This window comes from Perissodus microlepis, chromosome 17 (assembly GCF_051167445.1).
Source record: "Perissodus microlepis isolate ML-2025 ecotype Zambia chromosome 17, ASM5116744v1, whole genome shotgun sequence".
NCBI classification, from domain to species: Eukaryota; Metazoa; Chordata; class Actinopteri; order Cichliformes; family Cichlidae; genus Perissodus; species Perissodus microlepis.
The window spans coordinates 24,231,066-24,254,030 of record NC_140477.1 but is presented as its reverse complement, the minus strand read 5'-3'; the positions used below and the strand labels follow the sequence as shown (position 1 = coordinate 24,254,030).

General features: G+C 42.3%; 2 protein-coding genes across 4 annotated transcripts; both read left to right on the top strand.

Moving 5' to 3' along the window:
• Positions 1-385: 385 nt before the first annotated feature.
• stil (STIL centriolar assembly protein) lies at positions 386-10,311 on the top strand. 3 transcript variants are annotated; one of them, XM_084910696.1, is made up of 16 exons: positions 386-1,048; positions 1,876-1,983; positions 2,327-2,442; positions 2,558-2,733; positions 3,048-3,295; positions 3,371-3,454; positions 3,784-3,870; positions 3,942-4,083; positions 4,163-4,266; positions 4,362-4,470; positions 5,045-5,770; positions 5,993-6,095; positions 6,182-6,401; positions 6,672-6,744; positions 7,586-7,863; positions 9,165-10,311. In XM_084910696.1, the coding sequence occupies exons 1-16, from the start codon at positions 984-986 to the stop codon at positions 9,739-9,741; spliced, it is 3,216 nt and encodes a 1,071-aa protein (XP_084766822.1). In that variant the 5' UTR covers positions 386-983; the 3' UTR covers positions 9,742-10,311. The 3 variants fall into 3 exon arrangements, with proteins under 3 accessions (XP_084766822.1, XP_084766820.1, XP_084766819.1); XM_084910694.1 differs by having other exon boundaries at positions 387-1,048; positions 4,166-4,266; positions 6,669-6,744; XM_084910693.1 differs by having other exon boundaries at positions 387-1,048; positions 6,669-6,744.
• Positions 10,312-12,231: 1,920 nt separating this feature from the next.
• Positions 12,232-22,232, top strand: serpinc1 (serpin peptidase inhibitor, clade C (antithrombin), member 1). The gene is made up of 8 exons (XM_084909953.1): positions 12,232-12,302; positions 14,688-15,048; positions 17,727-17,942; positions 18,610-18,747; positions 19,625-19,843; positions 20,608-20,782; positions 21,384-21,448; positions 22,041-22,232. Exons 2-8 carry the CDS (start codon positions 14,689-14,691, stop codon positions 22,215-22,217), a joined length of 1,350 nt encoding a protein of 449 aa, XP_084766079.1. The 5' UTR covers positions 12,232-12,302; position 14,688; the 3' UTR covers positions 22,218-22,232.
• The last annotated feature ends 733 nt before the right edge of the window (positions 22,233-22,965 follow it).

Here is a 22,965-nt window from a genome sequence, read left to right as displayed (position 1 = left end):
TCATACATAGATCATGTGTTTTTAAAGGGAGACCACCTGGCTGGCTCAGACTTTTCTCTTGTAGCCCATGCTTTTTGCTGGTCAAGGTAAACTTAAAGAGGTTGACAGAAATAAAAAAATAAAAAAATTCACTAACTCATCTACACCAGACATTTTAAAGCGGGTGTAAAGAACTGTAATCTCCACATTTCAGCTTTCTTTTTTTTTTTTTTTCAAAATAGAGTTACGACCTTAACCTCGAAATGTTCAATAATATTTTTCCTTATGTGGCCCTAATACTCTTTCGTAGCAGAGGAATGGAAGACAGAAAAAATACGTGTGTGAATGAAGGAGCAGAGGTAGTGAAGGTAGATACCTCGCGCTGGCTATTTAAAGAAACAGCGCACAAGCAAGGTGAAGAAGAGACTGCAGGCAGGTGGAGTGGGTGGAGACGAGTGTCTGTGTTGATCTGTGACAGAGGGATAGCAGCAAGAAAGAAAGGGAAGGTTTACAAGATGGTAGTGAGACCTGCAATGATGTATTGTTTGGACATGGTGGCACTGACACAAATACAGGAGGCAGAGCTGAAGACTTTCAGATCTTCATTACGAGTGAGCAGGATGGACAGGGTTAGAATTAGAAGAAGAAGAAGCGGCACGCCATTGGCCAGAGTGGCTGCAGCGGAACTTGCTATTGGCTGATTCTGTTGCCCCGCCAGTCGAGTCGGGAAACAGCGCCATAATTAAACTGTAGCCGACCTGTGTTTTCTGCGGATTGTTTGCGGCCTGGTTTACTAAGATAGTAACAGACAAGAAATTTGTTCCAGGAAGGTTGGAACTTTTTTAATCTTTCAGTGACCTTCCCAAAGAGTTAAGTTTTGTTACGTTTAGCCAGGTAGTAAGGGCGCTAATATGGCCCGATCGCTAGGCTAACGCAAATACCCCAGCAGTCGGTAACAGCAGGCTCAATTTAGCGCGCAGTCTCTTCTTTCAGCGACAACAGCGATGAACTACCCGCGAAGCCTCCAGGGTCTGCCGTGTGAAATGTTCCAGGAGACTGCGAGAGCACGGTGAGTTAATGTTAGCACACAGCTAGTCATCATTAAGCTGCTCCGTTACAGGGCCCGTTCCTTTGACAGCAGGTAATAGTTTAATAACCCACCCCCATCTCCCAAAAACGACAAGAGAAATGAAAGCTGTCACATCAGCAGTGGTTTGATCTGTTATGGATTATATCACAGACTGTGAGCCTCGCGTGTTCCCCTTTATGACAGCAGCGAAGGAGGTGATCAGATTCTGAGCTGGAAGAAGGTTGTAACTTTCGTGTTGACTTGACTTGGCTTGGTAACGACAACAAACAATCTTCCTTCCAGGCCAAAACACTGCTGAAAACCCACAGTCTGTAGTTTCCTCTGGACCTCTTTTCCCCAAGCCTCAATCAGCATGGATGCCATTCTCCCATTCCCATTTGGGCAACTCTAGGAGTATGAATGTTAAATAGAAAGCACTTAGGTAGAAAAATGGTGATTGAGGCAAGTTGTATAAGGCCCTTTGAGGGCTACTCAGAGTAGAAAAGCGCTATATAATTTACCATCTAGATATCTCTATATAAACTGAACTGGTCTGTGAGTTTCCGTGAGCTATAGCTAGCCTAGATTTAACAGTGAATTGAATAAGCTCTTTAAAAACTTTATGTCAAGATCGGTGAAGAAGACCAGAATACACTTTGACACTTGGACTCTGAATACAAAAAATAAAATTTCTTGTCATCCTTGTATTTTAGTCATTCTTTAATGATTAAGTTTTTGTGACTTGATTAAAATGTGAATCATTTTGTTATGAAATATAACAAAAGCTGGTTTTGGAGTGTCCCCATCTTATCTCTTGTGGTGTACAGGAACTCAGTGAACCCTCGGACACCACTGAGTTTCCCTAAATCCAGATCAGCTCTGTGGGACAGCAGCCCCATGGGCGAGAAGCTCCGCCTTCACCTCAGCTCACACAGGTAACTGCTTCCTTGCTGATCAATAGAACTGGTTGTGCACTGTTGTAGTGAGAGCACATTGTAGCTGAGATCTAGACTCACTGCTTGTGGTCTGCTAATGTGTGCGAAAGTCTGCTGAAGGAAAAGACTGCATACTAAGTTATTAAGATGGTTATTAAGAATGGATACTTTTCACATTTGAGTGAAAATAAGGAAAATAAGATGCTTTTTTAAACCACGTAGAGCAATAAAAACATGACAGACTTTTACACTTTATATTTTATTCACTGAATCAATAACAAATTTAACCTACTATAATCTTGTCATATTTAAGTGACAACAGATGAGGTATGTATCTCTGCAGGAAGCCTCGGTTGGTGCTATTAGAGAAAACTCTTCGTCTGGCGCATCGTCACGCCCGTCGCAGTAACAAGCCCCGCCTCCACTGTTTCTTATTAGGAACGGTTTCTGTCAATTCAGGTCAGAGGTTAACTTCAGCTCATCCTGAATGCTGATTCAGCTCTTTTATAAATGTGTCTGTGGCGTCGAGCACCTTAGTCCAGCTGTCCGTCCTCTGTGTGTTGCTGTGGTTCAGATGAGGAGGGCATCACAATCACCCTAGATCGCTTCGACCCGGGTCGGGATCAGGCCGGAGCCTCGGGTCAGGTTCCCTCTGCTCCTCTGCCTGGAGACGTCCTGGTTCCCTGTTTATTCTCCTCTCAGACTGAGACTGTCGTCCAATCAGAGGCCGAGCTCCATCACTGCTTCAAGGTGAGTTTGTTACCCTTCAGCCCTTTCACTTCCTCTAGTGGCCACTTGAAACTGCCTAAAGATTACACAGACAAAACATTTCCCAGCGAATGCAGCACATGATCAACTCTTCTTACTACAATGATCTTGGCATATGCATGCTTAGACTGACACAGATGTGGTTTTAGGTGGAGCACAGCAGCTGCTGGTGTTCAATTCAGCTGTTCTTGTGATTTGGCTGAATCACAAGAACAGTTGCCTTAAGACACTTTATATTGTAAGGTAAAGACTGAACAATAATACAAAACTGTGTTGACTGTGTGTTGGTGTTTTAGGTGTTGCAGCAGTTTGTGAGCAGCCGACAGACTCTAGATCTGTCTCAGCTGCTAAAGGTCAAAGGGCATGTGGCCTGCTGTGAGCAGAGTGATGCTGCAACGTTTACCCTCAGCTGGTCAATCATCAGTCCGTCTGTCAGCGTGGAAGTGGAGCCGGTCAGAAGTGTCCCCATCATCCCGACTGCTCTGTTCAGGAGTCTAACCAACGTAAGCAGACCACTGGGGCGTGACAGCAGCCGACAGAGAGGGTGAGAGAGCGAGAGTTCATCACCACACTTCTCGGCCTCTGATCACGTTTGCTGACGTCTTAGTTCTCTTTTCAGGTTTCTGACCATGGACCAGACCAGGAAGTTGCTCCTGCTGCTTGAGTCTGATCCGAAAGCCTCCAGCCTGCCGCTGGTCGGACTGTAAGCTTCACCTTTCATCAGACAACCCTGGGGGGGGGGGGAGGAGTCCAAATTATCACCTGGTAGTTCTTTTGGGATGTGATTAGCACTGATGTATGAGTTCTACTTTTAAAAATTGTTCACATTTTAAGAAATTCTGATTTTAATTTTATAATTATTAATGAGAGGCACTTGTATTTTTTATGAAATGTTCTACTCCGAGTAGGAGTACCGAGAAAAAATGATGTGAAAGATTTTTTTAGATGAATTCTAACAGTCCAGATGTAAGCCCAGATGTTTTTGCTTCTCTTAAGTGGGGGTATTTCTTTCTGCTTCCTGTCTCGTGACAGCTGGCTGAGTGGAGTCACACACATCTACAACCCTCAGGTGTGGGCCTGGTGTCTGAGATTCATGTTCAGCTCCACCCTCCAGGACAGGTGAGGTGACGGTGGCAGAAAGGAGTGGATTGGACGTGTACGCGTGTCTGATCGGCTGTGCTGTGTTTCAGAGTGCTGTCCGACGGTGGCTTCTTCCTCCTCGTTGTGTTCAGTTGCGCTCGCAGAGCTCCTCAGTTCTTCCGCTGTCGAGGCTCAGGACCACAGCTGGACTGCCAGCTGCTGACGGCTTCACACACAGCCACTCTCTACCAGGTAACACAGCACCTGTTTTAAACTCTTGCTCCTCCTCCTCAGTCATTCACTCATGATCAGCTGTGCTGTGTATGCTCAGCAGGCAGTGCAGGTGGATGGGAAGACTCTGCAGGTGGAGCTGACTTCAGAGGATCACAGCAGAAAGTTGGAGGTCTTCAGAGAAGCTCAGATCTCCTTCAGCAGGCAGGCCAATGAACTAGTTAGAACTTGTCAGACAATTAGCAGTGGTGACTAAAAAGTGTGTTAATGCTCGTGTGCTGATTTGTTTGTGCCCTCAGAGCGCCTCCACCCTCCGCTGCCCTTTCTGTCACTGATCAGGACTCTGGAGTTGAGGATGATGATCTTTCTCCACGGCCGTCCCCGAGCCCTCATACTCCAGCTCACCAGGTCAGTCACAGAATGGGCTCGGGTCAATGCTTCCGTTAACACACTGTGGGGTGGTTTGGGTGGTGTGGAGATGTTTTTCTCAGATGTGGAAAATGTTACGTGTGTGAGATGTGTGGTCTGACCGTTCTGCGGATGTGCTGATTTAACATTAGTTTTCCCAGCCCTTAGGATGTCTCAGGCTCAGGTGTTGGGAATATTTTACTTTTGTGCGTCACGCAACTTGCAAATCCAATGTTTCATGTTCATCTCCTTTTTCCCAGCCTTGTTAATAGAAACCCACAACATTTGATGTGCACTTTATATGATACTTTTTTGGTGCCCACTCCTGCTTGCTGACAAAACAACATTCTTCCTCTTCCTCCTCCTCTTGTTCTTCCTCCTCTCTGGTTGGGGTTAGTAAATGGTTAGTGCATGTTGATGTTGCTGATTATGTAGTAGCAACTTTGTGCTAGGTGGGTTTTTTTTGTGGTCTTTGTTTTTAATGTGGTGTAAATAAAGTTGTGTTAAAAGCCAAAAGTGTGTGTGTGTCTGTCTCTGTGTCTCTCTCTCTGCAGTAATCTGTTGTTCCTTTCAGGCTCGGCGGGTGGAGCCATCTGTTCCTGAGCTCTCTCTGCTGATTGACTCCAGCTTCACCTGCACTCAGCCCAATCCTGCCTCTGCCTGCAAGCCTCCAGCTCATCCACGTGGAAACTCCTCTTCAGCCCTTAGAACTCCTCCTTATCTTCAAAGCACCCCCAACCCCAACTCCAACCCACAGCAGCCCTGCAACTGCTGCTCTAACCATCCCTACAACTGTACCGCCATTATTGCCTCCCCAGGTCTCCCTCCTGCTGCTTCACCTGTGTCCCATCATAATGATCCTTCTCCTTCTAGTCTCATCCATGCTCCTCCTCCTCCTCCTAGCAACCATCCATCTCTTTCTGTACCTCCTGCCCCCACCACTCGGTCTGTTCCTCCATCATTCACTTGCCCTGCCCCCTCTCCATCTCATCAACATGTTTCACCTCCACACTCCTCCAGCCACCCAGCTCCCCTCAACCCTGATGCCTCTACTTCCCACTCCACCCACCACCACTCTCCTCCCTGCACACTTGTCCGCCCTCCTACTCCTTCCTTCCCGTGCAGACCCCCAGCCTCCTTCCCACACTCCTATGCAGCAGCAGACCCTGTGCCCTCGCCCTGGCTTTCCCAACCCTCCTGTATGAATCAATGCTGTTATCAGGCGGGTAGAGTTGTACCGCCAGACACCTACCAGCTCCTCCTCCATCAGGAGCACCAGCTGCGCCTGCTGCAGGCTCAGGTAACAGTTGTACTCTTTCCACACAACACAACCAGAATATATACGTCATGAACAAGAACAAGGACTTGTCATTGGCACACAGGGAACCAGGAAGAGGCCTGAAACTGGAACTGTGGCTGTATTTAAAGGCTTCTGTGGATAGTATTGCTGGCTATTTTCAACAAGTACTGTTTAACGTGGTTGCATCCTTGCTGCAGTTAATATTTTCTGATAATCGGGCAGGTCCAGATGCTCCTAGAGGCTCAGAAGAAGCTTCAGTCCTCTAACCAGTCCCCAAGTGACATACACACACCCATGAGTGTGGCCAGCATCGCCGTAGAGACAGGTGAGTGTTTACTGAGCAGTCAAATCACCAGGAAGAGGCTTATAGCTCACATCATCACCATTTTTCCCCATCACTCTTTTTTCCAGGTGCTAGTCTGTTCTGGGGGAGTCCTGCACAGTCCACCTCACATCAGGAAGAGCAGGTGCACCCTCCCTCCTCTACTGGGCCCCCGTCTACACCCAAGCCTCCACCTTCATCTTCCTCCTCTAGCCCCTCAAACTCTTCATCATCACTCATCAGGCCTGCGGGTAGTGCTGACAGTGACAGAGGTCATTCAGCTCCCTGCTCCCCACCTGGTGTGCACAGGTGAGACCAGGTGCCATTTAAAGAAACAAATTATTTTCAGCTCAAATTTCTCTGTACTGCAGAAGTACTGACATAACCTCGTGCAACTGAGATAAATCCACTCAGTTAATGGGTCTTAACTTCTGCTTTCATGGTTTTCTTTTTGTAAATTGATGGTTTGATTTGCAGTGACACTGAATAAACCTGTGGTGCTACTGAAGTTTAGCGAAAAGTTAAACCGCTGTTGTGGAGCTATCTCACCAATGCCTTTGCTCTTTTCCACATCAGCAGTCCAGTTCTGGGAGAAAGTCTCAGCATGTACAAACCAACAGAGGAACAGCACACCTTCTACCACAACCTCATGGTGAGACAAAATAGTATCTGCAAACCTGTTTGATGTCAGGTCTAATAAAAGGTAACAGTTTGACTCTGCAGTCAGAATGATAGGAATAGACCCTTCCTTTCCAGAAAGCACTGCATGAATCTCTTTGTGACTCTTTGAGACTTTTGGTAAAAAGCGCTTTAACTGCTGAGCTGAGTAGAATGACGTTACAGAAGTGCCGGTCCCTTTAGATAAATGTGTTCACCTGTTGAATCCAGAAAAGGGTTAAGCCTCCAGAGTCAGAGAGAAGCCATGTTGCAGAAATTTTTCAAACCAATATCACAGCAAAATGTGTAATAGAGACTGTGTCCACTTTCACCCTTTGGCTTCCTAAAACGTTAAATAGACATGCACGCAGAAGTTTCATTACCAGCAGGGAGAGATAATGTATTTAAAGTGTGCTTTAATGCACAGGTACACAGCAGCACAGGTACGAATGCTCTAGGCTGCATATACTTTGCACTGCCCACTGCTGGGGAAGCGTTGCCAGTCATTGATGTAGGGCAGCGTTTTGGAGGATTCATTGTACAGAATTCCTTGATTTTTTTATTTTTTTTTCTCCTCCTCCTGATGAAAACATAATATGTCAAACATTAACAGAAAAAACCCCCCACAAGGATCAATCAAAGGACATCACTGTTCAGTAAAAGTAACCTAAAACACAAAGATTGTGTATCATTACATTTTAATTCCAAATTAAACTACTTTTTTTTCCCTTTCCATTGGTCAGTATGAATTAACACAGGGTTCATTTGTTCTCTGGGTACAAAGGACAGAACTGTGCATGTCATATAAAGATAATTACTTTTGCTCTGTGTCTCAGACTCAACTCACCAGTCGTCTTCAGGAGTCACCTAGCAAACAGGAAGTGGAGGACGAATCCAGGAGGACGAGGAGTCTGTCAGCAGTTTCTGATTGTTCTCAGTCCTTCCAGTCCATGTCGTCCTCTTCATCCAGCAAGAAGCAGCAGCAGCAGAGTCCAGTAGAAGACCCGGTGGTCAGTGCTACACTGCGGCAGCTGCAGCAGCTCGGAGTCCACGTGGACGAAGACGTTCTGACAGAGTCTGGCAAAAACCATCGGAAAGCTGTGGAAACTGCCAGGTACTGAAACGCCTCACACACGGATATGTGTGTGCGCCACCCTTAAACATGAAAGTAATACTCATCTAGATCTGCAGGCTCCTACTGCAGCCTGCTCAACTGTACTACAGACTGCCGCTTGAACTTAGGTACAGGTTCATGAATCCAGATTTCAGTGAAGTTTTCTCTGGTCCCCTCCCCAATCAGACCAGGAGTGACATGTTTAGCCGCACGTTCTCCTGGAATTGCTAACTCTCTGAGTGGTGTACGGAAAAAATGTCTGCTTCACAGATAATTGGGAAGTTTCCAGGAAAAACCTGATCTTGTTTGGAGAGATGGCATTCATCCCACTTTGGATGAAGCTGCTCTCATTTCTAGAAATCTGTCTAAATTTATTAAACCCCCCTAAAATGTGACTATTCAGTGTTGGGACCAGGAAACAGAGTTTCAGTCTTATACGCCTCTCTGCTGCTTCTTTCCTCCTGATTATTAAAAACAAATATATCACAAAGAACAATATGACATCGTCAACTGCAAAAAAAGAGTAAAATGGTTAAATGTGGATTAATAAACATTAGGTCTCTTTTCCATGTTAGTAAATGACTATTGTGGGTGAGGTTTTTTTTTGTTTGTTTTTTTTTTTGTTTTAAATATCCATGTAAATGTTGAAAATGTCTGCCTCAGCATGGCATTTATTCTCTTATTAGACTCAATTAGCTTCTTTCGAAATTTAAGTGATCTCACCACTTGAATCACATGGTCCATCTTGTTCTGATGTATGGCCTAGAAACTGAACATTTAACAATATTCCTTGAAAGCACTGTTTTATTTTTCTTCTAAAGATTTTCTAGTCAAATTGAATTTTACAGTAATGCATTACAAAGCAGTGGGGAATAAATTGAATTGCAGTAGATATCTTTCTGAAAGCTCTGTGTCATTTTAGGGATATGATTACTTTTTTACTGTTATGTTCTTAAACGCCATGTGCAGAACAGCTACCTAAACTCTACTCCCACTGAGGTTGATTGGCTTTTTTACAGTGTTACATTCATCACTGCATACAACTCTGGACACACTGTGTACTCTGAAATTGAAGGCAATAAATCAGAGATGCCTGATTCCCCTGTGTAACTCTCAAATGCACAGCCTAAATCAGATAAGACACGTTATTGAGGAATTTGCATTTCACTAAGGTAGATGAAAGGTCTGCGTTATCTTAACTATGCTGCTACACTTTATCCTGTCAGTGTTGGAATGTAATGCATCTGCACAACAAGTTTATAGCCGATGTTATGACTGTTTTTCTCTCTGTGTACTGTCAGCACTCTGGCCAGCATCAACCCGGCAGCAGTACTTTCTAGACTGAGTGTTTCTGAGCCGACAGCCAGCGCTCTGTGTCCAGGAGGCAGCGTGGATCTGAGCCTGGAGGCCAACGCCATTGCCCTGCACTACTTGAGTGACTCTCAGCTCAGCAGGCTGTCCTTGGGAGGCCACATTCCTCATTCTAGTCTCACTTCCTCCTCCACCAGTGATTCTCTGCCATCACCTAGTAACATGTCTCTGGCCACCAGAAAGTACATGAGAAAGTATGGGTTGATCGAGGAAGAGGATGGCGAAGATGAGGTGGAGCAAAAGGAGGTGGGAGTTCAGGAGACATCAGATCGTGAGCCCCTGACAGAAGCTGTGAATGCGAGGTTCCTCCCACAGAGTCAGCTGATCCAAGATCTGCGCCCCAAAATGCAGCTATTAGCCAACCACACTGAACCACATACCAGTGACAAAAAGAACCATTCCAACAGGCAGCCATCTTTTGTCAGGGCAAACCTCCGTCAGACAGAGGGATCACTGGGAAACATCCTGGACCTGAGCCGCCTGAGACAGCTGCCCAAACTCTTCTGATGCCCACATCACCAGTAAAGCAACCCCATATTGAACTGTAATATGCACTAAGCTTTTATAAATAGTTGAAGCCTGGTGTGTCCTAGGTACTCTCAGCTGGTCTGATAGACGTCCTGGTTTCCATGGACACTGGCTGTCACTGGAAATTTGCCGTCTTTAGTCCTAGCAATTCTCTGGGATGCAGAAAAACGCTGGAGGCTAAACTATTTAAGATAGCTGCCCAAACTCTTATGACACCGTGTAAACCAGACTAAACAAACCTCTTAAACTTTAAGTGGAATTTGCTTTGCTCAAGGAGCTCAGGACTGTTGCTAATACGATTTTTATTTTTTTTTTAATTTTATTTTTTTTAATTTTTTTACTGGAAACATGGTTTCTTTTTAAAAACCATTAAAGTTTGAATGGTGTGCTCAGTGTGTTAATGAACTAATAGTCTATTGAGTTGATCAGATTTGTGTGTTTGATGGACTTTTTGTGTCATATTTTCCTCTTCTGTAAAATGTCTCATGAACAATTTGTTTTAGTATTTATGAATCCACAAATAAAGTTTTCCCAGGAAATTCTATTAAAACTGCAGCTGATGGTGTTGCTTACTTCAGACGTCATCTGGAAATGTACTCTGTTAGAAATGAGTATTTCCACACCCACCAGAGCTTCAGAACCAGAACTCTGTCCGTGCCGGAGCCAAGGAAACGTGATCATTCTAGAAAAGTTTTGTTTTTTAAACTAACAATCACCTAGTAAACATTACCTATACTCCACATAAATAGTAGTCAGCATGTTTGTTACTTGATATGGAGTTTTCTAACTCCTAGCTTCATCTTTTACAAAGTTCCTCATTACTGTAATGCATTTAGTTCAACCTGCTGCCTTCAGTTACAATCTTGTCACTTAGTGGTGCCCCGTGAAGCTTTGCAGTCTCTCTGTTCGTCTTCTGGTGACTCTGTTGGCTGTCATCTCCCGGCTTGCAGCCAACCCCTCTTCTGTCTCACCTCTGCGGTATCCTGTGCAGCAGGTCCATTTGGTTTGTCCAGATGAATCAGGATCCCCTTTTCTTTAAATCCTCTGCTCCCTTGCTTGCGCTGCTGTACATTACCAGCCCGCTGTTGTACATTACCAGCCCGCTGTTGTACACATGTAGTTTGGCAGGAGGCGGTTTTCCCTCTCCCACAACGTTCTCCTTATTGGTGCCTAAGGCTCTCTCTTTGCCAGAGTTTCTGTGGGTTAATCATGTTCAAAACGTGTCCTCCAGTCACCACGGAGTATCCCCTTCTTTTTCCATGCAGTGAGGAACATCGTTCTTTGGTTTGAAATTCCTGAAAGCAAACACACCATTGACTGAGGCTACACTACTCTGGCCTGAGAGCTCTGTGGCATTGTTGTATTTTGAGTTTCACTTCATCTTGGGGCACCAGCTCCTTTTAATAAAGTTGTCTATATGGTGCTGGATGTCCTTCCAAAACTTGTTGTATGCCGTCCAGGTTAGTTAGCTTCATTTGTAGGCTTCATTGTTTTTAACTTTAATTCTGAGCATTTTGTGGCTTATGGTACTTTGGAAAACTAAATAATGACTGAAAAGCAATAATAAATATAATTATTACTGCTTATTGTAGTAGTGGTGGTAAATTTAAAGGCTTGTGTATAGATTTCTAAGGCAGCCAGGCTGCTGATTTCTTTGCTAAGTTCAAATGAATCCAGGTATGAAAATATAACAGATTAATAACTGATTTTTCCATGAAATATTTGTATGCATAATTTATGCGGACATTTGTGCCTATGAACTGTTCGTAAATGACACCCACTACAGGAAATGAGAGCCAATGTATTTACAAGTAATCCTTGAAGCTCAGAGGACATCCCTAACATGGCCCTTTCATAGTACACAGCTCTGACCTTGAACACCGACTGTCCGACCACCTGCCGTTGAAATCTGTTTTCACATACAGACAGTCAGAAGTAATCAGGTTTGGGGCCATGGTTTAACTCACCAGGTTGAGCAGTTTGCCCATTTGCTGTCGAAGTGGCCCGGGTTTAAATCTGTGTTGCCTTTTGTTATGTTGTCCTCCTGCTCTCTCTCACACAGCTTTCCTGTTAAGGTAAAGACTAAAAGAGTCCCAAAGTATTTGGAGAAGAAGGCTGTTTCAAAGAGATTGTGGAGTTGAGTTTAAAGATCGTTTATCAGACAGAGGATGAACTGAGGTGACTCACCACGTCAAACCTGTTTTAATTCAAATGTAACATTTTCCAAGAATTGTTTCTTAAAATATTTCATAAAATCTAATATTTAAATATGTGATTTGTGATCATAAGAAGACATTTTGTTCCAGTAGTGGTAAAGAATTTGTTTTTCTAAGGATGTTTTGTTGTGGGATAACCGCTCCAGTCGTCATTATGTGGGCGAATGCGTCTTTCTGTTGATGGCTGCAGATTGTTCTAACTAACAGTGGATCAATGTCTCAAAGGTTGATTTGTTGTTTGTGTGCTCTGCAGGACACTGACCTGAGTTCAGCTCAAACTGCACAAATCTGCCTGTGTGAACACTCACGGCTCTACCTGGTCAAGTAAGACCCAATCTTTAATTTTATTCTTTTTCTGCTATAACAGTGAAATATGCATATGGTAGACTAGAGTAGAATATCGTGTTTGTGATGCCATACAGCAAACATGCTTTAGTGAACGAAATGTCTTATTTTAAAAATGTTGATGATCTGGTGCTTGATAGGGAAAATGTTTCTGGTTGTTTTGAACTTTACACACTTGTGACTTTATGCTATTCTTGTATTCAGTATTGATGTTTAAAGAGTATATTGTATTTTTGTTGATCCTGGCTGCTGTTTTTAGCAAAGTTAATGCTCGACATGTTCCTGGTGTTTTGTGTTATATGAAGTTCATTGGCTTTGGGATTATTTTAGTTCTCTCTTAGATTGCGTTTTGTCTCTGTGCTAGCAGTGTTTGGAAAGTTTGTCTAAAAGAGCTGATGGTGGATAGAAGATCCAGCTTTGTACAAATGAGCAGTTGAAGATGACAAAGATGGAAGGAACTCTATTCTATTTGTCTTGTTGTTATTCTAATAGTGTATGTTCATTCTATAAAAGACATACAAAATAATAGATCAGTGGAAAAGTTGTACATACAATACATCAAAAAACTATATTCCAATCACAGAGTCCAAAACTACAGTTCAATTAAATTTTGTTTATATGGCACCAAAGGTGAAGACCCTACAAGAATATAGAGAAAAAAAAGAGAAAATCCCAACAATTAAATGAACCCATATAAACAACCACTTGGTGACACTGGGAAGGAAAAACTCCCTTTTAACAGGAAGAAATCTCTGCCAGAACCAGGCTTAGAGAGGGGCAGCCATCTGCTGCGACCCATTGGGAGTGAGGGGAGGGAGACAGGACAAAGCCATGCTGTGGAAAAGAGCCAGAGATGAATAATAACTAATGACAAAAAGCAGAGTTGTGTATAAACACATAGTAGTGAAGAAGAAACACTCCCCCAGCAACCTGACTATGGGAGGATATAGGGTCACCTGATTGAGCCCTAACTATATGCTTTATCAAAAAAAGGAACATTTTAACCCAATCTTAAAAGTAGAGAGGCTGTCTGTCTCCTGAATCCAAACTGAGAGCTGGTTTTAGAGAAGAGAGGGCTAAAAGCTGAAGGCTCTGCCTCCCATTCTACTTTTATATCCCATAGGAACCACAAGTAACCCTGCAGTCTGAGAGTGAAATGCTCTATTGGGGTTATATGTAATATGAGGTCTTTTAGAAAAGATGGGACTGATTATTTAAGACCTTGTATGTGATGATAAGGATTTTAAATTTGATTCTGGATTTAACAGGGAGCCAACAAGAGAACCCAGTATGGGAGAAATATGCTCTCTCTTTCTAGTCCCTGTCAGGACTCTTGCTGCAACATTTTAGATCAACTGAAGACTTTTCACAGAGTTTTTAGGACATCCTGATAATAATGACAAACGTCCAGCCTAGAAGGATTAAATGCACAAACTAATTTTTCAGCATCACTCTGAGACAGGATATTTCTAATTTTAAAGATGTTGTGCAAACTGAAGAAAGCAGTCCTACATATTTGTTTAATATGTGCATTGAAGGACATTTCCTGGTCAAAAACAACTCCAAGGTTCCTCAGAGTGTTACTGGAGGCCAAGATAATGGCATCCAAAGTAAGTATCTGGTTAGACACTGGTTAGACGTTTAGGGGGTTTGTCTTAATTTAGAAGCAGGAAATTAGAGTTCATCCAGGTTTTATGTCTTTAGGATTTTCTTGCAATTGAACTAATTGGTGTGTGTTATCTGGGTTCATGGATAGATACAGTTGTTTGTCTTCTGCATAGCAGTGAAAAATGCTATGCTATGCTATGCCTTTGATGTTACTGCCTAAGGGAAGCATGTTTAATGTGTACAGAATTGGTCCTAGCACTCAACCCTGTGGAACTCCATAATTAACCTTGGTGTGTGAATAAGGCTCTCCATTTACCATATCTATTAGATAGATATGGTACAAACCACTGCAACGCAGCACCTGTAATACCTGCAGCATGCTCTAATCTCTGTGATAAAATATTATGGTCAACAGTATCAAACTCTGCACTGAGGTCTAGCAGGACAAGCACAGAGATGACCCCCACTGTCAGAGGCCATAAGAAGATCATCTGTAACCTTCCCGCACTGAAACTCTTCAAATAAAACATTCCTATGCTTATGATCAGTTAGCTGTTTTACACTCTTTCAAGAGCGTTATCTACTGTTGATTTCATTCTGACTTAAGCGTTTATGAAAAATGCACTCAATTGTATGTGGTATTAAAAAGGTCTTGTGCTTGAAATTGGCAGACTTTCAATAAAAGCTTAGAAAACTGAAGTCAAATGGACTGAGCTGCAATATTATAAGCTCACTTCTTGCTCATCCTTTTTCCAGGATGAGGTTTGCTGATTGCCTGTTGGTTCTGGTGTTCCTGCCATTCCTCTCTGTTGCCATCGCTATAGACATCTGCTCTGCCAAACCCAAGGACCTCTCTCTGGAGCCATACTGTGTCTATCGCAGCCCTGAGTTCTCTGAGGGACCATCGCTGGAGCCTGAGGCAGTCCCTAATTTCACCAATCCCCGAGTATGGGAACTGTCAAAGGCCAATGGACGCTTTGCTCTGTCACTGTACAAACAGCTGGCTCTTGGCAGGAGCCCCGAGTCTAACATCTTCATGTCCCCCATCAGCGTCTCCACCGCATTCGCCATGACCAAACTCGGAGCTTGCAATGAAACGCTGAAGCAGATCATGAAGGTGAAATGCTGCATCATTGTGATCCTTTAGTTGTAGATGAAGACAACTGCACCCCCACCCCAAAGCTTTTGTCAAAATTTTCCCAAGTGCTTTTTTAACAGACAAAGGGATTTTCAATATAGCATTTTGAATCATAAATCATTTCAGAAAAAAACAAAATTTACCAGTATTGGTAGGTCTTAACATCCAGCTTTATGTGAATTAAAATGATCAGCGTGCTAAAACAGAGCTTTTCCCTATTTTCTAATAATAAAGCATTTCAAATAAATCATAAATCAAAACATAACTTTAATCTAAGAACACCATCTGCACAGTGAAACAGTAGTGGGAGTGTTATGCTGTGGGAATGCTTCTCTCTGTCTTGAACTGGGAATCTCATTGAGATGGGGGCAATTATGAAGAAACAAGAAGCAATATGTTTCACACAATATATGTGTTGACGAGTCAAAACAGCAGAAATCTTTGCAGCAGACAGACTCACACATTCAGTGAGCCGCTATATTTGCCTGAATTCAGTCTTTGAATAGAAACTAAAATCTTACCAGTGATAGCAGTTTCTGTTTGGAGTGGTTCAGGTGGGTTGTCTACCAATCGGAACGTCGGTGAATCAGTCCATGTGTTGAAGTGTCCTTGGGCAAGATACCCCTCACTTCCCCTATTCATTGGAGTATGTCTCTGAATTTTAGATAAAAGTGCTTAAGTATAGATAAAAGCACTGCATGAATGTGTGTGTGTGATTGAGTGAATGAGACTTGTATTAGAATATCCTTTGAGGGGTCACAATTGAGTAGAAAGGAGCAATATAAGTACCAGTCCATTTACCACTGGCACCACATACCCATGGCATTATGGGACAGTCTGCTTCAGATCATGAGCTGTTTCTCTCCTTCTTTATAATGTTTTCTTCCCATCATTCTGGTACCAGTTCATCCTGGTTTCTTCTGTCTGCCTTTATGGGAGAGGACCGTAGAGAGGACCGTCCTCAATCGCCCTCTTAACTCACACGTGAACAAGACCCCAGGATACTTACTTACATACTAGAGAGTATGAAAAGTATGGCGATAGCGAGTGTGAGTGTAGGAAATGGTCTGGGGGTTTAATCGAACCCAGGGTCCCACACTTAACCAGGGGAGATACCAAAAAGTATTCTTGACTCTTGGGTTTTCGTGGTCTTCTAGGCTTTTTGGTGTTACTGAGCTGGCCAGAGCATTCCTTTTTAAGCACATGACTGTTTATTTGGCAACCTGTAGAGCTTTTGCTATCTTTCAGATATCTTTCAGACCACATATTGAAAGTTTCAATTTAAAACTATGAAATGGAAGTTTAGCACTTGGTATCAACTCCAGGTTTTACAATCTGCCTAGATTTGTCATGCAATACCAGGGGAAGAGGTCTTCCTGGGCCATGAAAATGCTTTTCATTAAACTGTCCAATAACTTTTGAGCATGTAAAAATTCAGGGAGTATGCATAAAAATGGTTGAAATTCACAAACAGTTAATTCACAGTTAATTGACCTACTTGAATTAAAGCTGAAAGTCTGCACTACAATCATATCTTGATTGTTTATTTAAAAGGGTTGTACATGGCCTGGTAGACCGAAGCTGAAGCACCTCACGCAAGAGATGCATCCTAGTCAGATACCCAAACTACCTCACCTAGCTCCTTTTAATGTGGGAGAATAGCAGCTGTACTCTGAGTCCCTCCAAACTTTCTGAACTATAAGAGAAAGGCCAGCCAATCTTCAGAGAAAACTAATTTTGGCAGTTTGTATCCATGATCTCATTCTTTCAGTCACTATCCAGAGCTCATTACCATAGATGAGGATGGGGACGTAAATCGCTTTTACACTCACACACCACAACATACCTGTACAGCTTCAGCATCAGTGCAGAAGCAGCCACAAACCATCCCCAATCTCCCGCTCCCCTCTCCACTCACTTGGGAACAAGACCCGAAAGATACTTGCTTAGATACTTGAGGTGGCAATTTGTTCCTGATCTGGAGTGAGAGCTTCACCCTTTTCCAGCTGAGAATCGTGCCCTAAGACATGGGAGGTGTAATATATCTACGTCAATCCCAAAAGGCAGAGACTATATTCTGAGTAATACTTAGAAATTCTGTCCATAAAAAGATGAACAGAAGTTGTGACAAAGACAAAGCTGGAAAAAGTTCAACACTCATCAGGAACAAGACCAGCTTATTGACAGCAATGAGGACCTTCTGTGGCACCTCCCACAGGATCTCATGAGACACAGTCGAAGGTCTCCTCTGACTCCACAAAGCACATGAAAATGGGTTTTTCATGCATTTTCAAATATTCTTAAAAGGATAACAAGCTGCTCCAGCATCTCAAGACTGTGAGAAAAACTTTCAGTTAAGTTAGTAAATTTTATTTATATAGCTCACCCACACCAGGGACCTGCAACTGTGACTTCACCCCCAGTAATCACACTCATCCTCAGCCTCTGCACTTTTAACCCAACATTCACACACTTACACTCTGATGGATGCACTGGGGGCCACTCGAGGTTCAGTATCATACCCAAGGATATTTTGCCATGCAGGCTGGAGGAGCCAGGGATCAAATCACTTTCTTGTTAGTAGATAACTCCCTCTACCTCCAGAGCCACAGCTATCCCAATTTTGAAGCTCAAAATAAACTTTTGATTTTCTGCAGGTATTTGAGTTTGATACCATCAAAGAAAAGACATCGGATCAGGTCCATTTCTTCTTTGCCAAACTCAACTGCCGTCTGTACAGAAAGAAGGATGAAACCACTGAACTAATATCTGCCAACCGACTGTTTGGGGACAAATCATTAACCTTCAACGAGACATACCAGAACATTAGCGAGACAGTGTATGGAGCCAAACTGCTGCCTCTCAACTTCAAGGTAATAATGAAAAGAACTCAATTTGAGACAACTTTGAACTCTGGAGCCTAGAATTTATGATGCTGCCAAATACGAATAATAATAATAGTCAAAGAATCGACATCCTACAATAGCCCAGAGTAGAGTGGTTGGTCGTTATGGCCTTTGTCTTTTCTTCAGGTTCATTTTTGAGAGGTCAAACACTTTGAGGTTTGACTTCGACCACACCGACTTACGACAGCTGTCGAGTTTCCAGAAAGCCAGTCGCACAAATACAAACAGTTTACACTGATGAGTTGATTAAATGAACCAGCAAGCCTGGAAGCCTGGATCCCCCAGTGTAGCAAAAGTATTCACACTGTAAGCTTATAAAGATAGTGGGTGGACCTTTATATTGTATCAATATATAGTATATATGTGAACTATTTAGTTTGAACATCTGGATACTTTAAAATTCAGGAAAGTCAGGCTTAGAAAAAAACTTTGTACTGATTAGGATTGGGAGTGGTGTGAAACAGAAACTGCCTCGCTCAGTTTAAGGTATACGGCACCTTTAAATAGTTAACATTAAAATCCCATTTTCCTTAAATCTCTAGGGAGGCTGAGATTGCAAATTTAGCATTATTCACAAAAGGGCATTGATCTGTCTTACACCAGTTATACTGATAACCTTGTGTCTGTGGTGTAGGAGAACCCAGAGAACGCCCGGGTCGCCATCAATAACTGGATTTCCAACAAGACAGAGAACCGAATACAGGACACGCTGCCAGCTGGGTCACTGGATCGCACCACAGTCCTGGTGCTTGTGAACACCATCTACTTTAAGGTACTTGAATACCAAATACTGCAGCTCAAACTAAATTATTTTTGTCTGCATGCTCCATACATCATTATTGCAGGGTTTGTACCTGTAAAGTGCCTTGAGGCAGCTGTCATTGTGATTTGGTGCTATACGAATGCTGCAATTTAATCAAAATGTAAAAAGTTCTTCCTTGTTTTTACACTTTCTAATATCCTTATAGAAAGAATATTTATATGTTAGTCAGGACCATCATCTCAAAACATGGAATTCTAATGGAAATATCGCTGCATTTCCTAAAATCCATTACATTTTTTTCTCACTCTAAAACACCTTACCCATTGAAACTTTGTATTTTAAGATTAAGATCTGAGATTGAAATAAGATTTTTAAAGATATAAAATAACTGAGGAATTTAATCTCTGGGCAGCACATTGGTGCAGTGCTTGGATTAGTGGTTGATGGGCGCGTTATAGCTTCCACTTTCTTGAGTCTGCTTATGCAGACTCACTAAATTTCATGTAGTGAGGATAAGGCACGCTCCAGTCCAGCCTATGAACCGGCTTTTTCTTTTTGGACATTTACTTTATTTGATTTAGTGAAGTTACGAAGCCTTTTAAGTGGTCTTATTTTTCTAGAATTTTTGAACCCTGCTAATGTTTTCAGTACAGCCACATACATTTTCAGCTACAGGCACAGAAAGCTAAATCATTGGGGGTGATGGTATGGAGGGAAACACACAGCATAATTGCTTTCTCTAAACTCTCAGTATCAGTATCAAGGGATATGCATTCATTAAACATGGGTCAGGGGTCAGGTGGGAACGTCCAAATTGTCAGACTTGGAGTGAGCCAACAGGGAGCTTGTATAATATAAGAAACTGAGCACACGTTCTGCCTCTTAGGGTCAGTGGAAGAACAAGTTTGATAAAGACCAGGTGTTCATCGCAGACTTCCATGTCAGCGAGAGTCGCACCTGCTCCGTCAACATGATGTACCAGCAGACCAAGTTCAGGTACAAGTATTTCCCTGATGATCATGTGCAGCTGCTGGAGATGCCATATCGTGGAGACGACATCACCATGGTGATCATCCTGCCAAGCAGAGACACCACACTCAGTCAGGTAACCCTTCTGTGTTTTCAGCTCATCTTGTCTGCTGTTTATAATTATGTTTCTGTTATAAAGGACTTAGAAAAATACAACCATAACATTTTCTGTCCCTTTCACACAACATGGAAAAGAGCAGTTTAAAAATGATAAGATAATTATAATTGCTATCAGACCTACACTGATGCTAAACAGAGAGTACTACAGTACTCTCTGTTTATAGTAACCATTGTCCTTAATGTAAATATGTAAGAAAAATTGTGTATGTTTCTGTTCCGTGTCCTGTGTGCTGTTTGTTTGTATATTTGTCTTTTTGGCTGCTGTTACAACCAAATTTCCCCTTGTGGGACAATTAAAGGATTATTCTATTCTATTCTATTCTGCTTATTATTGTTTTTAATGAAACTTTTGGGCTCTTTTGCCTTCATTGAATAGTACAGTGAAGACACATAGGAAAGCAGGGAGAAAGCAAATGGGGAAAGACACACAATTAGTGGCCTCAGGTCAGAATTGAACTAGGGCCCCTGCTACTCCTACTAGTTATTTCACACTTAAAGTGGCCATAATACTAATTAAAAAGGAATCATTATTATATTAAGCAGAAATGCAGAATGTAAATAACAAATAAAAACTTTTTGTCTTTTGTCCTGCTACTTTTTCTGCTACAGAAAAAATGCCTTTATTAAAGATATGTAGTAATTTAAGAGTCAAATGTTGACTGGTGCATATTTCATTGCTGTTGTACTTCACCTCTGTGCTATGTGTACTTGTTTGTTGAGGTGGAGGAGAGTCTGGACCTGGCAAAACTGAACAGTTGGTTGTATCAGATGAAGGAAACAACTGTCTCTGTTGAGGTCCCTCGCTTTAAGGTGGAGCACAGCTTCAGCTTGAAGGAGAAGCTTAAGGAAATGGGATTGACTGACCTGTTCAGCTCTGACAAGGCCAGCCTGCCAGGTACTTAAACCTGAACTTTGGATCTCAGTCCAAAGTCCACATCAACTGAATTAAAAGTGAATTTGAGTATTATTTTTGATTATACCATTACATAATCAAATATAATTGTTATACATGTTATTCAATTATATTTGGTCAATCTGGTCAAACATGATACATTTGGTCCAAACATTTAACAGTCTGAACATGTTTGGAATTTGGGGAAACCTGCAGTCAACGGACACTGAAGAAGTCACTTGGATGAGTGACGAAACATTTCTCCCACTGAAAACGCTACGTCCAGATGAACAGAATCAACTTTGGGGGATTTACTTACCTGGATGATTGAGCATGCATCAAGACGAAAGGAAGACTCTCTCCAAAGACCAAATTATATTATTTACTGAAGATTCATGTCATTTAAATCAGGTTTTGATGCAAACATAAATGGAGGAGACCCTGCAGCATGGTGTGTTTTGATGGCTTCTATTAAGTGGTCTGCGTTTTTATTCTGAATATAGAAGGGAAGCAGAAAAAGTCAACTTGACCTGTTGTTGGTTTTGATTATGGCAGTTATAAATGAACAGTTAAGAAAAACCACAAAATTCCTTCTGTGTTTCAGGGATGCTGGAGGATAGCAACTTTGGCCTCTACATCTCAGATGCCTTCCATAAAGCTTTCCTGGAGGTCAGTCAAATACTATCTACATCACTTAGAGCATGTTTTACATTATACAAGTCCTTTTTTCCCAAATGTGGGTCGGGACCATTGACTGTATTCGAATGATCAGCGTAGCTTCCAGGTCTGAGAAGCAAAGCCAATGCAGAAGTATAAAAAGAAATTGTTTTCCTATGAGCTTGCAGGTTTTCTTGGTTATTTCAGTCCTGAGATTGTAAAAAACATGACAAACTGGTGGGTGATGGCTACATACATTTCTACAAACACACTATGATCAGGACTAAGGGGTGAGGGGTGCTTCTGTAATGAATGACCACATTTGAGTGGTAGTGTTTCCATTTTAAATGTTTTTTTAATTTTACTTTTTTTTAACAATTTGTCTTGAATTTCCAGACCTTTTTTGGAAAAAATGTTTTTCCCTTAAATGTTATTTTGGGCCTTTTTTTGTATATCATTTCGTTTGGTATTAAAACATAAAAATCTAAATCCATATTGGTATCCTGACAGTTGATATAAATTCAGAGAGATGTATTTATACGAGTTCATCTCTCAGACACAGGTTTTAATTTTAGTTAATAAGCAACTGTGTGTGCTGTTGCAGGTGAATGAGGAGGGCAGTGAGGCAGCAGCAGCCACCGCTGTGGTGGCCGTTGGACGCTCCTTCAATCCGTACAGGGAGGTTTTTACAGCCGACCGGCCGTTTCTGCTGCTCATCAGAGAGTCCACCATCAACACGCTGCTATTCACCGGCCGTGTGGCTGATCCCTGCAACCAATAAAAACCTACACATGAAGCGATCACTGCTTTATTAAAAGCCGCAAATCGTAAAAATATAGTAATAAATATTTCAAAATGTAAATATACTGCATAACAATTCAGCACTGTGCTGTATGATGTGGAGCTAATGCAAACTTCATTTTACAACATTATACACTACACACTCAAGAGTGGGTTTTTTGATTTTTAACCAAAGTTTTAGACGTTTGTTCTGTACTTCAACTTCATTTCATTTAAATCCATCCATCCATCTGCGGTGGCAGCAGCCTAAGCAGAGAAGCACAGTCCTCCCTCTCATCAGCCACTTCCTCCAGCTTGTCCGGGGGAACACCAAGGCGTTCCCAGGCCAGCCCGCTGGTGTATGGTGCCTTGCTGCTTCTCCCTCATTTCCCAACAACACGTCACAGCAGTTAGATTTATCCAAGCTTGGGACCAGCGCCGGGAATCCACCAGCTGATCACCCCTGAGGATGGGTTCATGTCTCCTCTTCCCGGTCTCAAATCAGCGATCAGGGTGACTTAGAAAAGATGCAGCTTTCAAAAGTGTTTCCACAGTAAATGATTTAAGTAAATAAATGCAAAACAAATGAAATAACAGTGTTGCTGAATATCTCTGCCTTGAGATACTCACCGTGGCTTCAGATGAAAAAGAAAAAGAACTGAACATGAAAAGAGACCAAATGAAGGACAAGAAGCATCTGCCCTGTCAGCCCGAACTCAGGTTACTGAAAACCATCCAGATTCTCCACA